At 41.0% G+C, this 14,207-nt stretch overlaps 1 protein-coding gene across 3 annotated transcripts in view; it reads left to right on the plus strand.

Annotated features, from left to right (window-relative positions):
* CAMSAP2 (calmodulin regulated spectrin associated protein family member 2) overlaps positions 1–14,207 on the plus strand; it is a 184,211-nt gene that overhangs the window by 151,520 nt on the left and 18,484 nt on the right. For all 3 annotated transcript variants that reach the window (XM_068240085.1, XM_068240087.1, XM_068240088.1), the window contains 5 exons: positions 316–350; positions 3,246–3,315; positions 4,325–6,449; positions 11,767–11,903; positions 13,544–13,758. In XM_068240085.1, coding sequence (XP_068096186.1) covers positions 316–350; positions 3,246–3,315; positions 4,325–6,449; positions 11,767–11,903; positions 13,544–13,758 — 2,582 coding nt within the window. The remainder of the gene's footprint in view (positions 1–315; positions 351–3,245; positions 3,316–4,324; positions 6,450–11,766; positions 11,904–13,543; positions 13,759–14,207) is intronic.

Consider the following 14,207-nt stretch of genomic DNA (forward strand, 5'->3'; position numbering starts at 1 on the left):
ATAGAGATTCTGCGTTCTAGTCAGAGCTGTAACTACAAGACTATTCTACGAAACCAAACTGCTCCTAAAGACATACCCAGGAAGAAACGTGTGGGACAAGCAGAGATAAACTATAACTATTCCAACTGCATTATGGACTTTTATATCCTAGATATTGGTGGCCCTTTATTGTCTGGCTGGGAATGGTTGAAAAATATGAATCTTCACAATTATTTTTTTTTAATTGATGTACACCTGATACACTAGTATTATTTGATTCTTTACCCCAATGAAGTACTATCATTCACCTTTCAAACTGTTTTTGTTTTCATTTAGGAACCAAGATGGTGAACAGTCACCTCCTGGCCAAGGTAAGAGCTTAACTTAATTGTTCCATGTGTGGATCGGTCTGTGCTGGCTACACATTTAAAGGGACTCCGAGCAGTGCAGAAACTATGGAAAGATGCATATCATTTTAAAGCTCTCTTTCTCCTCTTTCCAATGATATATAAATCGCCGCCCTACGCCTCTTTAGTTTTCGCTATTTTCGCGATTGAGATTGCCGCGGCTGCGATTTCGGTCGCGACAATAGAGAAAACTAAAAGGCGTAGGGTGACGATTTAGGGGTCGTCAGAAAGAGGAGAAAGAGAGCTTTAAAATGATATCCATCTTTCCATAGTTACATTGTATTACACAGGGCGACTTTTTCCTAAAGTCATCAGCTCCAGTCTGCTGAAGAAAAAGTCACCTTGTGTAATACAATGTAACTATGGAAAGATGGATATCATTTTAAAGCTCTCTTTCTCCTCTTTCTGACGACCCCTAAATCGTCGCCCTACGCCTTTTAGTTTTCTCTATTTTCGTAGGGTGGTGGTTTATATATCTTTGGAAAGAGGAGAAAGAGAGCTTTAAAATGATATGCATCTTTCCATAGTTTCTGCACTGCTCGGAGTCCCTTTAAAGCACTGACAATTTTTCAGTTATTGTAATTCCTAGGCAGTTTTTATGTATCAGCTAACCTACAAACTGGTTTAAAAAGAGAGATAAAAGAAAAAACTAATTCATGTACATTTTTGGTAGACTATATTTTGTCTTAAAGGGAAGGTTCAAGCAAAATAAAAATGAGTTTCACTTACCTGGGGCTTCTACCAGGCCCATGCAGCCATCCTGTGCCCTCGTAGTCACTCACTGCTGCTCCAGTCCCCCGCTGGCAGCTTGCCGACCTCGGAGGTCAGCGGGCCGCATTGCGTACATTTTTACGCATTCCCGCGAGTGCAGGAACATTAACACATACATCTTTACGCGTTACTGGTTCAATGCATACATTTTACGCATTGAACCAGTAATGCGTAAAAATGTATGTGTTAATGTTCCTGCACTAGCGGGAATGCGTAAGAATGTATGCAATGCGGCCCGCTGACCTCCGAGGTCGGCAAGCTGCCAGCGGGGGACTGGAGCAGCAGTGAGTGACTACGAGGGCACAGGATGGCTGCATGGGGCTGGTAATAGCCCCAGGTAAGTGAAACTCATTTTTTTTATTTTGCTTGGACCTTCCCTTTAAAAACAGCATTATGTATCCCAGGTGCACTTGCACATAGTTAAGGTGGTTTAGTGTATGATGAAACAGTTATGCTGGTAATACACAAGTTTTTTTGGCAGACTTACTAGCCAGTCGATTTTCTGATCGTTTTTCTCATCAATATTTGGATTATTTTTCTGATTGATTTCCATTCACTTCAATGAGAAAATCGATCAGAAAAACTATCAAAATCAGATTGGACCTGTCGGAAATTATCTATCAAGCCATTTTTCTGCCCAAAAAAACTCATCATGTATTCCCATCATTACACCGAACAGCTGCCTAGTATTAACAAGATAGCATGTAAATTAAAAAGCAGTTATTAATTCAAACTTAATAAAATTGGATGAGAAAAAGTAAAAAAGTAATGTGCTACTAACGAGATTAAATCACTGAAGACCGTTCATTGTAATAAATCTCAAACAATGGCTAGACTGAGCATAGCAAACAGAAACAGGCAGACATTTTAAGAAAGATACCCCCCCCCCCCCCCCCACCACCACCACCAAATGCCTAACCACCACCCTAAACCGAACTGTGTGATCCCGGGACCCAAATGACACCAGTTGTCTACAATTGGCTACAGCCATGAATTCTTATGTAGTAGCCTGTCAGCTACTACCTGCATTGGGCACCCAACTCATCTCTTGAGCTCCTGATTCCAGATAATTAACACAGCCTCTGTTTGAGGCCTGCTGATCTCCACATTCAAATAACTTGATCCGAGCGGGAGTGATAAGAGACCAATGTACTTATCTGAGATGATTTGGCATTCAGGATTTCTTGACAATTGATTGACCTGCACAATCAGCTCGGCTTAGGAGGGACGTACCTGCTGCCTCCATTTTTTAGCAAGCGGGCACCAATTAAAATAAACCTAAAGTTTGATTTCTTGGCGGCAGAAATGGATCCAGGGATAGCAGACAGTAGCGCAATTTAAGTGCAGGGGATCGATTTTAACATGTAGGTATTTGTGCAGGTCAAGGACATCTGACCAAAAAGGCCATATACATGTTTACATTTCCACCAGATATCAAAATAGTAACCCACTTCAGCGCCACATCTCCAGCATAGGTTAGAACAACTAGGAATAAATATAGCCAGTCTGGTCGGATCCCTATTCCATCTACACAGGGTTTAAAAATGTCTCTCCTGATCAACAATACAAAAGGACATCTTATGGGACAGGACATATACTTTATCCCAGTCTTCCACCTGTCTTATGCCAGATGCCACCTGTTTTGTAGCTCCTGAAGGCACGAGGCCTTCCCATTTTTTAAAAATCTTTTCCAAGTGGGTACTGAAAGTGATATCACTCAGTTGAACTTTCCACCTATATGTAAACTGATTGAGGGACACAGCATAAGTAATTGGGGTGAGAAAGGGAGGCAGTTAAAAATATGGAAATGGGCTTGAAGTTTTAGATTTGGAAATGTCTCAATAAACTAATAAAGACTTACTTGAACTTGGAATGAAAAACTGGAAGCTAGAACTACCTGCTGTGAATTTCAAATGTGTGCCATATCAGTATTTGTTGTGTTTATGCACCACCTGCAGTAAATCAAATATCACACTAATACTGCCAGATTAGCATATTTCCTGTGGCATGCTCTTTTGGTAACTGAGACCAAGCATATTCATCCACAGGGCAATAAACACATATAACCCTTGCTTCCATCTATTTCAGCTGCAATTCGAAGATCCTCATCAATGTCCTATGTGGATGGACAGGTTGGAACTTGGCCGAAGGAGAAACGGTAGGAATAATAGTGGGGTTGAGAGTTCTACATATCAATTTGAATGTATTATTTGTGCATCAGTTGTAGGTTCACATTCCACTAGTGCTTAATTTGCCTGAATTTGAAATACCATGATCCCGTCAGCCATTTTATTTGTTTTACACAAGCTATTTATAAAAGTTGTGCAGGTGTTTTGGGGAAGTTGAAGCAGCAAAATTAAAGTCAAGAAGGTCTTGTTTCTCTCAGGTTCACTTAAATATTATACTCTACAGCATGGATGTCGAACTCCAGTCCTCAAGGGCTGAGGGCTTCACACAGTTTTGGCACTGCTCAAATTAATTGATTGGACTGCATCAGGAAAGTTGTGGTTTATCAATCAGAACACACTTCTCCATTCCTCAGTCCTTGCTAAACACTGGCATTGCTATAGCCCTCGAGGACACCTGTGCACTACAGAGTTGTGACCCTTGAGTTAGACCTGTGCTAGCTGCACATTACATTAAAGGTAACCTGAAAGGAGAGAGATATATGGAAGCTATGATCCAAAGTTACTACAAGTACACTCATGCGTCACTTCTAGTAACTTAAATGGAACCTGAAGTGAGAAGGATATGGAGTTTGACGTATTTATTTCCTGTTAAACAATACCATTTGCCTGGCTGCACTGCGGATCCTCTGTAATATTTTTAGACGTGCAGATCAGATGTTTCTGACAAGATTAGCTGCATGCTTGTTTCAGGTGTGTGATTCAGACACTACTGCAGCCAGAATGATCGGCAGGACTGCCAGGCAACTGGTATTGTTTAAAAGGACATAACTATGGCAGCCTCCATATACTTCTCACTTCAGATTCCCTTTAACATGTTTTATTATTCTCAAATACCGTACAATGCAATTATACTTAATTCCATTTTTAATATTTTAGCTTGTATATCTCCATCCAAAACTCTAAAGATTTATGACAGCTCATATGTGAATTATTTTAGCATTTTCCTCATGCCTGTCCAAATAATCTTTCCTGTTTTAGATCCTCTGTGCATGGTGTGTCTTTTGACATTTCTTTTGATAAAGAAGATGGAATGAAAGTCACCGCTCCAAGCAGACCAATCCGAAGATCAATTAGTAATGAAGGCTTCTCTCTTAACTTGACACGGGTACCCAGACACATTCTGAAAAATCTTTCATTCCAGCCAATCAATGGCCAAGGGCAGTCAGATGACATAAGTGAAGAATGGAGTCATGTCCCATCAAACTACGATGAATTATCGGCCAGAAACCAGTGGGACTCAGAAAATGGTGACCAAAATAAACGACCCAATGGACCAGTTGAAGATAAAATTTGTGTTGATGAACTGGACTCTCAGGTAGAACCTCCAAGCATTGAAGAAGCCCTTGAAATAATTCATAATCCAGAAAAGACAGCTATTATTGGGGATCAGATGAACAATGGCTTTTTTCTGCATGACAGTGATCTAAATCTCAGTCTGCCATCCCCACAAGGTCTTACAGACCCCAATAAGGATCTCTTTGAAAAAAAAGGAGCACAAAGTCCAGTTACTGACAATACAGAAGCAGATACTGGAATCCATGTTCCATCAGAAGATATTCCAGAAACTATGGATGAAGATTCTTCTTTGAAAGATTACACTGTAAGTTTGGATTCTGACTTGGATGACCCATTAAAAATACATCAGGATTATATTAATCTTAATTCCAATCTTAGGGAGGCAGTTAGCCCTTGCCCCAGTTCTGTGAGTGGAAAATCACAGGGTGGTAGCTCAGCTTCTTCAAGTTCCGGTATCAAAATGACCAGCTTTGCAGAGCAGAAGTTCCGAAAACTGAATCATGGGGATGGAAGAAGCAGTGGAAGTAGTTCTCAAAAAACTACTCCAGACGGTTCTGAACTTAACATTCCTCAGGTGGTTGCATTTGGCCAGATTCAAGAAGAAAACTCTCTGCCACAAGGTAGAGATACCACACAGTTGCTGGCATCTGAAGTTGTTCAGCTGAGAATGAAATTGGAGGAAAAAAGAAGGGCTATTGAAGCACAGAAAAAGAAAGTAGAAGCAGCATTTACCCGCCAGAGGCAGAAAATGGGAAGGACTGCGTTTCTTACAGTGGTAAAAAAGAAGGGAGATAGCATCTCTCCTTTGCAAGAAGAAGCAGTCCCTGAGGAAGCTTCTGAAAAGGAACAAAGAGCTCCTCGTGAAAGCAGTCTTGACATAAAAGTAAATAGTAATCCATGGCTGAAATCTCCCACAACACCTGGGGAAACGGAAAAACTTTGGAATCTTCCAAGTCCTAGTGAAGAAAATATGGCAGAGGTAGACGTTACGGAATATACAAAGTCCATTGAAAAACTAAACTACTCTCTGAACTTTCTCCAACAGGAAATGCAGAGGTTAGCTTTGCAGCAAGACATGTTGTTGCAAATGAGGGAGAAACAGGCTTGGGTTATTTCTCCACCCCAGCCTTCTCCTCAAAAGCAGTTACCACAAGTGTCAAAAACAGCCACAAAACCCACTGTAACATGGTCTCCAACACCTTGTTTTACCCTGGAATCTCCACGCCAAACTCACAGATCCCCCCAGACTTCGGTTAAAAGGACTGTATCCTTTTCTGCAAAACCTCAGAGAACTCCTCGCCCCAATGAACTTAAAATAACTCCATTAAATCGTACTTTAACACCTCCACAATCTGTAGATAGTCTTCCTCGCCTACGAAGGTTTTCTCCGAGCCAGATCCAAACAAGATCATTTGTATACTTTGGAGATGATAAAAAACCTGGAATACAAGATCAGGAGAGTAAGGAAGATATGGAGACTGCTAGCTATATTTCCAGAAGTGAGGACTCTGGGAAAGGATTGTGGTCTGATCAGGTTTCGGAGAAAGTTCCAGGGGTGGAAAAAAAGCCCATTGAATCATCCGTGTCTGAAGTACTATCACAACCAATTATAGAAACTGTCTGCGTTACACCAAATAATGAGACCTTCAGCCAGAGGAGCCTCTCCAGCTCTAAAAATGCAAGTCTGATTGAAGTCCCCCTTTCAAAATTACAGCCCCCAAATGAGGTGCCAGAGAAGAATGAAGTGGAAACTGAAAAAGATTTAACAACTGAAGACCAGAAAGTTTGCTGTGGTTTCTTTTTCAAGGTTAGTATTTTTCTTTTTATTCTGTGGTTTTTTTTGTTTTTGTTTTTTTTTAACTGTATTTTATCCCGTATATTGAACAGATTTGTTGTACTATAAGTACAGTAACATTTTGTTTCAGATAAGCTGCTTTTAGTGAACCATTTTCTGCATTTGAGATTATTTCCATGAGAGACCGTTTATGCAATTGTTTTCATGCTTTTAGAAATAGTGACTCTTGCTTTACCTTCATGTTTTCGATCCAAGAAACAGGATTTTTTTTTAACTAGGCTGCAGCCGTGTCATAGCATTTTGATTTTGTGTAATTACTGGAACTTGAAGATAAGCAGTTTTGTGATATTGCACCAAATTATTCATGTAAAAGCTGTTGAACAATAGCTGTAGAGCACACTTTTAAAGAGGAACTCCATTGAACATTTTAGTGTTGGCAGGTGATGTAACTGCTGCATGGTTTTTGGCAGTTGGAAACAGCTGTAACAGCTATTTTCCACAATGTAACAAGGTTCACAGACAGGAAACTGCCAAAAAAAGTACATACTTTTCTTGTGGTAGGGGGTTTCTTGTGGGAGGGGTTTCACCACAATATCAGTCATACAGCGCCCCTTGATGGTCTGTTTGTGAAAAGGAATAGATTTCTCATGTAAAAGAGGTATCAGCTACTGATTGGGATAGGGTTCAATTTTTGGTCGGAGTTTCTTTTTAAGGTGCATATACACACAATTTAGCCACAATTTGTGTCCGTGGCCAGGAGCGAACTCAAACCTGTGGGTGACACTGTGAAGCCCTAATTATATACTGATGTGTTGCTAGGCAACCGCTGAGCAACACATTCTGTGCCTATGAAGAAGTGAGGAGGAACGACGGCACTGAAAACGATGAAGCTGCTCAGTCTGGTGGGCTAAGAGGGGGGCGTGGCAGTGGAATAAGTTGATGATTGTCCCTTAAAGAACCAGCTTGCTAGATCATTGAGCAACTTCGACAAACCTTGGGGCACACTTGTACACACACTATGGCCTCAATTCACTAAGCTTATCTCCTGTCTTTAATAACGTTTCTAGAGTTGTTACCATGGTGATAAGGCATGTAGTATTCAGGAAACATTTTACCTCAGGCAAACCTAAAGTTAACTCTTCTGTCTTTAAGTTAACTCTCCAATCCTTAAAATAACTCCAGAGTTAAAGACAGGCTGTTAATTAACTGCGTGTGAAATTAACTACAGAGGAGATAAATTAACTACAGAGGAGGTAACTTAAGGAATGAAGAGATAAGATAACTCTCTCACTGTGTGGAGGTAAGTTTTCTCTTGCCTTATTATCTCCAGCATGATCTTAGTGAATTGAGGCCTATATCTTCTTTGCCAACTGCCCATGTTGGCTGAGAACATTCTAGCATGTGTACAATGCTTTACTTATAGTTCTTATGTGTCTGTTTGTCTGCAAAGTCCTAAATCTAAACAAAAAGTGTGGCATAAGGACAACAGCCAAGCTAAGGAAAAGTTATTATAGTTATATTTTTTTTAATAAAAATAATGTGTCATTTACTGTAAAATAAACCTGAAGACTGAAAAAAACAAAATACAAAACGGGGCTGCATTGCATGCACCATATGCTGTTATAACTTTATGTTCACCCTTTGTGCTAGCTGTGACCTCTACTGCACACCAAATGTGACCTGCAAATAATGACCCTATTTCAAGTTGTTTTTTTGCATTAGGCACCATCATGATAATTGCTGGGACTTTCCAGTTGGCCACATTGCTAAGAATCATGAGGGCAGGGGACATGTTTAAAGTGAACCTCTCACTTTAGCCTGAGGCATACATTGCATTGGTTTGCATTACAACATAATAGAAGGATTACTGCCGCTCTTTTGCAGAATCAGCCCCCACCCCCTTCAATGCATGGACCAATTGGACTGGTTTTGTACAGGTGTCAGGGACTCACAATGGATGAGTCAGCTGCTCTGGCAACACCAACCTGCGTTAGGATGAAGTAGCCAAAGAGGTGTGGGGGGCTACATTTCTTTTTCTTTTTTTTTTTTCTCCTCATTAAAAATGATGGAAAGAATAACACAAAAACACTGAGGTGAGAAGGGATGTATGTTGCTGAAGACAGAAATAACCCAGCATCTTGCTTAACCCTTTAGATGCCCTGTCTAAATCTTCTTGTGTTAGATAACTTGGGGGCAGAGCTGCTTCAGCCAGCTATACTTTGGTTGCCTCCACAGCCTAATGCAGAATGGCACAAACATCGATTGATATTGAATTGCATGTTAACGTTTATGCAAGGCGAGGATGAAAGACATGCATGGAGCAATTTTTTTAATTTATTTTTTTTTCCTGTAATTGCATCAGGCCCATGGTAGTTAACATAAGTGGTCAGCACATGCTAGTTCAAAACTCTCCATGGACACAGCATGTAATTTGTACGTCCTTTCCAGATTTGCAAGGGCTTCCTTTGGGTACTTTGGTTTCCTGTTGCAATCAATAACATACTGTTAGATATATTGGCTTCTCCATACCCCTGTTAAAATGTCTCTTAGACAGTGGTAGTGACATTAGATTATGAGAGATAGCTACGGACATAAATTGTTCAGTGTGCTCTATAAAGCGTTGCAAAAAATGCCAGCTCGACATACATGTAGAATAAGAGAAAATATCTGCGCCCAGTAATGTCTATAGTCTTAAGCACAGTTATACAGTAGTACACACCACACACAGTAGCACCAGTTTAGTGTGGAAGCTAATTCAGCTTCAAAAGCACGCCTAACCTGCCTTACTTGTACCTTTGTATGTGGCCCTGTTTTGCTAGGAACCCAATGGAAAAATCCAACCTGACTGCAGGGCAGGAAGCAGGCATGATCAATGAGCTGCAAGTATTTCTGAGTCCTTGCTGGATTATGTAAATTTTTATGCAAATATATTCAGCTTGAAAATGGACCAATCAATTCAAACCTTGGTGGGACTTGATTGGTCCAAGCTGCATATATTTGCATAAATATTTACATACGCAGGAAGTTTAGCTTTGCCCAAAAAAACAACTATTGCTCCTCCCATTCCTGCTCATACCGTGATGCAGCTCTCTGCTCACCTTCCCAGAGAGCGAATGGGTAGTTGGGTTTGAAGTCCCATCACTTTATGGGCTGGGGTGGGAGAAGCATATTTCGGCTTCTGTGGCAAAGCAGAATTTGCTGCCCTGCTGTCAAGATTGGATGCTGATATTTGCGGTGTGCTCCTGGGAAAACGGATGCATATGGAGATACAGGTACCAATCGAGTCACTGTGATCTCCTGGATTCCTCTTTGCCATTTCTGCCACCCCCTGTCGTGATCCTGGCTTTTAATTGCCAGTTTTAGGCAGTATTTACAAACAAAAAGCATGGCCGCTAATCAGGAAGTGATGTGTGTGTGTGTGTGTGTGTGTGTGTGTGTGTGTGTGTGTGTATATATATATATATATATATATATATATATATCATGTTACAGTATACTACAAGTTTGTATTACATAGTGAATTATCTGCACTCCAATCTGGGATTCTCAGTTTCTCAGTGCAACTAGGAAAGGCTGCAGTAATCCAGACCACATTAGAACAGGTATAGGAATTTATAGGATAGAAGAAATGAGGCTGAACATTTTGTTACAGAGTCTCTTTAAAGGATACCCGAAGTGACGTGACATGATGAGATAGACATGTGTATGTACAGTGCCTAGCACACAACAACTATGCTGTGTTTCTTATTTTCTTTCTCTGCCTGAAATAGTTAAATATCAGGTATGTAAGTGGCTGACTCCGTCCTGACTCTGACAGTGTGACCCTCCCTGATAAGAAATTCCCTTTTTATCTCGTTCTTGCTCTCAGAAGCCATTTTTCGGCTATGAAAGTGTTTTATAGTTGGAATTTCTTATCAGTGAGGGTCACACTGTAGTCACTTCCTGTCTGATTCAGGACTGAGTGAGCAACTTACATACCTGATGTTTAACTCTTTCAGGCAGAGAAAGAAAAAAAAGGAACACAGTATAGTTATTTGTGTGCTAGGCACTGTACATACCCATGTCTATCTGATCATGTCACATGTCACTTTGGGTATCCTTTAAAAACTAGATTTAAATATTAAATAAAGCTGTGGGTATCTTAAAAAAAAAAAAAAAAAAAAAAAAAAGTCATTTTCTTAGGAGAAGTGGGATAGATACAATTGTGTTTCTCATCATTTTATTTTCACCTCTGATGTCCTTTATTTAAAGGGAAGATTCAGGGAGGGCTGTAAAAAAATAAAAATCAATATCCACTTACCTGGGGCTTCCTCCAGCTCGTGGCAGGCAGGAGGTGCCCTCGCCGCCGCTCCGCAGGCTTCCGGTGGCCGACCCGACCTGGCCAGGCCGGCTGCCAGGTCGGGCTCTTCTGCGCTCCAAGGCAGGCGCAGAACGTACAGCCCGGCGGACGTCCGATGATGTCAGCGCGCCCGCGTGGGACGCAGAAGTGCCGAGCCTTGGAGCGCAGAAGAGCCCGACCTGGCAGCCGGCCTGGCCAGGTCAGGTCGGCCACCGGAGACCACCGGGAGCCTGCGGAGCGGCGGCGAGGGCACCTCCTGCCTGCCACGGGCTGGAGGAAGCCCCAGGTAAGTGGATATTGATTTTTATTTTTTTACAGCCCTCCCTGAACCTTCCCTTTAAGGCATATCTGAAGTGACATGCCGAGATAAATGTGGGTACATAGTATACTCGCCTAAAGAAGTAAACCGAATCCAAAACACTTCTTCGCGGCTGAGGAAATATTTTTAATAACAGAGGGCTGTAGGTAAATGAAGCATATTTAACATCAGGCAGTCATGGTTGCTGTTTGGAATTCAGTCTTAGAAATGTAGCCCTTACACTGAAAACAGAAACATGAGATTCCAGCAATGTTCTCTTTACTATCAGTACTACACGTACAATTACCTCATAAGTTTATTTTCACCTCAGGTTCTTGTTAACAAATTGAAACTCCTTAGGCAGGTGTTAATTTTTGAAGGTTCATGGCTCAATGTATTGTTAGGTTGTCTTGGTAGACAACCTAAAAATGGCATTGTATGGTGTTAAGTGATGTCAGAGGTCCCACTCCCGGTTTACAAATGTGTTACAGTCTGACCTAGATGGTTATTATAGTACTTATGAAGCCCAGTCTGGGCAGTTCTGTTTATGTTTGGAAGTATTTTCAATGTTGTATTGTTCAAAAGTCAAGAACAGTCAAGAGTTTTCATCATACTACAATAAATGCTCATCATATTTCCTTCTTCGAGCTGCCACTGGACAGTTCCATATAAAACTTGTTACATTTCTACAGGATGATCGCCAAGAGGAAAATGATATGGCTGCCAAACGTGCTGCTCTTCTAGAGAAGAGACTGCGAAGAGAACGTGAAAATCATCAGAAGAAGATGGAGCAAGAGATGGAGTTAGAGCTTAAGAAAGAAGAAGCCAGGTATGAGCAGAAGGATGTGCATTCCTTAGCTCCACATAGGAGAATCGACTGATGCCAGTAATTGTAGTCAAGCGTTTATCTCATGAATGACTGAAAACATAACAAAAACGTGCATGTCAAAAATAGCTTCAGTACAGCGCAAAAGAGGAAATAAATTATGTATTTCGCACAACTCTACCTTTAAGTCTTGAGGTAATCAAAATGGATAAAGTCACGTGACAGCTTCATAATTTCTTTAAAGTTTTCCCAGGGGACCATGACCTTCAAGAAGTAATTTACCAACACCCTACTCCAGTTCAAGGAACAGACCAAGCTGTGGCTTTACCAAAATTCCACTGTATTACACTTTGACCCTGAGAACAAGTAGGACCATAGCGTGGTCCCATTTTTGGGTATAGAATTAAACAGATCAAGTTTATATACAAAAAGAAAAAAAGTATTAGTAGGCAGCAAGCTAAGACAAGTCAATGTGTGAACTACAGATGTTGTTCAGGAGACATTGCAGTGGCGCTTGGTTAAGATTTCAGTTCCAATTATTAGAAAAGTAAAGAACCGCTCAAACGGTGCAATTAAAAGTTAGTTTTATATGACAAAAATTAGCACCGCCCTGAGACACACCTTCTCCCACTCAACACTATTAGTCTATGGTGATGCTGGGTAGCTTCATTCACTATTCAGTAAGGTTCAGAAAGCAGACAGAATGTGATCTAGATGTATACAGCTTGGATTTGGACCAATCCAAATTATCTGCTTCTGCATTTGATTGTCTCAATTCCAAGCTGTATACATTTGCATAAAATTACCCTAAAAATATACATGCTCCAGAACAGTGGTTCTCAAACCTTTCCAGATCAAGGCATCCTTGATGACCCAGAACATTTTTCAAGGCACCCCTTGTCTAAAACAGTTACTACAATGCACGTTTGCCATTTTACGCATTGTCTCCTCTGTCTCCCTTTGTTTCCCTGCTTGCCCTGTGTCCTTCTCAATCCCCCTTTGTGTCTGCCTGTGTTCTCGTTTGTCCCATGGCCTCCTTTGTCACCCTTTGTGTCTCCCTGGGTCCTCGTTTGTCTCCTGTCCTCCTCCATCTCTCTTTGTGACCCCCTGTGTCCTTGTTTGTCCCCTGTGTCCTTCCCCCCCCCCCCTTAATGTCCTAGTTTGTCCCTTGTGTCCTCCTCTACTCCTCCCCTGCTGATTGAATGTCTCACCTGATCCTGGAAGCCTGGCGCAGATCACAGAACTCTCTTCTCCGTCACTCTTCCCCCTAGTGCCAGTCGCGTGTAATGTGCGATTGAGAAAAGCTAGCACTAAAGTAAGAGTGAGGTGAAGCCGCTGATAACTGTGGGTGCCCTCAGATCAGGTGAGAGACACGAATGGTCGGAGTTGGACACCACATGACTTGGAGGCAAGCCCCAGCACTGCTGGGAAGTGCTCGCAGTGCACCAGGGTGCCATGGCTCCCAGTTTGAAAACCCATTGGCTGAGAGTCTCACTGTCATGTTAGGTCTTGGGGGAAAAATGTATTAACTTTATACTTATTTTTGCTGGGACATGTATGAACTTAGGCTTGCAATTCACAAATGTATATTATATTGCTAGTAATCATGTTATACCATTTATCACTGTGTCTGCTTCACACAGACGAAAGTCTGAAGAGGAACGTCATAAGAAAGAAGATGAGAAGGCTAGACGAGAGTATATAAAACAAGAGTACATGCGCAGGAAGCAGCTCAAGTTAATGGAAGACATGGATTCTGTTATAAAACCTCGGGCCAAGTCTAAAAAGCCTCGTCCTAAATCCATTCATAGAGAACATCAGGCTGAATCGCCTAGAACGCCCACTGGGGGCCCTCCAGGTACATAACTAAGAGGGGTAGATACTTATCCACAAAGCAGCCTGAAAGCAGTATATTAACACTGGATATATATATATATATATATATATATATATATATATATATATATATATATATATATATATATATATATATATATATATATATAAAAACCTACATATTTCTCCAGCTGCAGTTACTTGATGGATCTTATCACAACACCACTTTTTTTTTTTAATAAAAAAAAAAAGAATTATTAAGAGGGATAATGGATCAACCCACAATTTTTTTTTTTAACTATCCAGGTGTCACTAATCAGCTAATTTGCTTCCAAATTGGCCTCCTTACCAATAGAAAATAATTACACCCTTTTGTGGAGTCCACCAAAGGTAACCATCCAACTTGACTGAGTATGAATAGCTCTGCAACTATTTGTGAGAAAATATTGCCCGGACTTGGACCCCTTTTAC

The sequence above is a fragment of the Hyperolius riggenbachi genome, chromosome 6 (genome assembly GCF_040937935.1).
Source record: "Hyperolius riggenbachi isolate aHypRig1 chromosome 6, aHypRig1.pri, whole genome shotgun sequence".
Classification (NCBI taxonomy): domain Eukaryota; kingdom Metazoa; phylum Chordata; class Amphibia; order Anura; family Hyperoliidae; genus Hyperolius; species Hyperolius riggenbachi.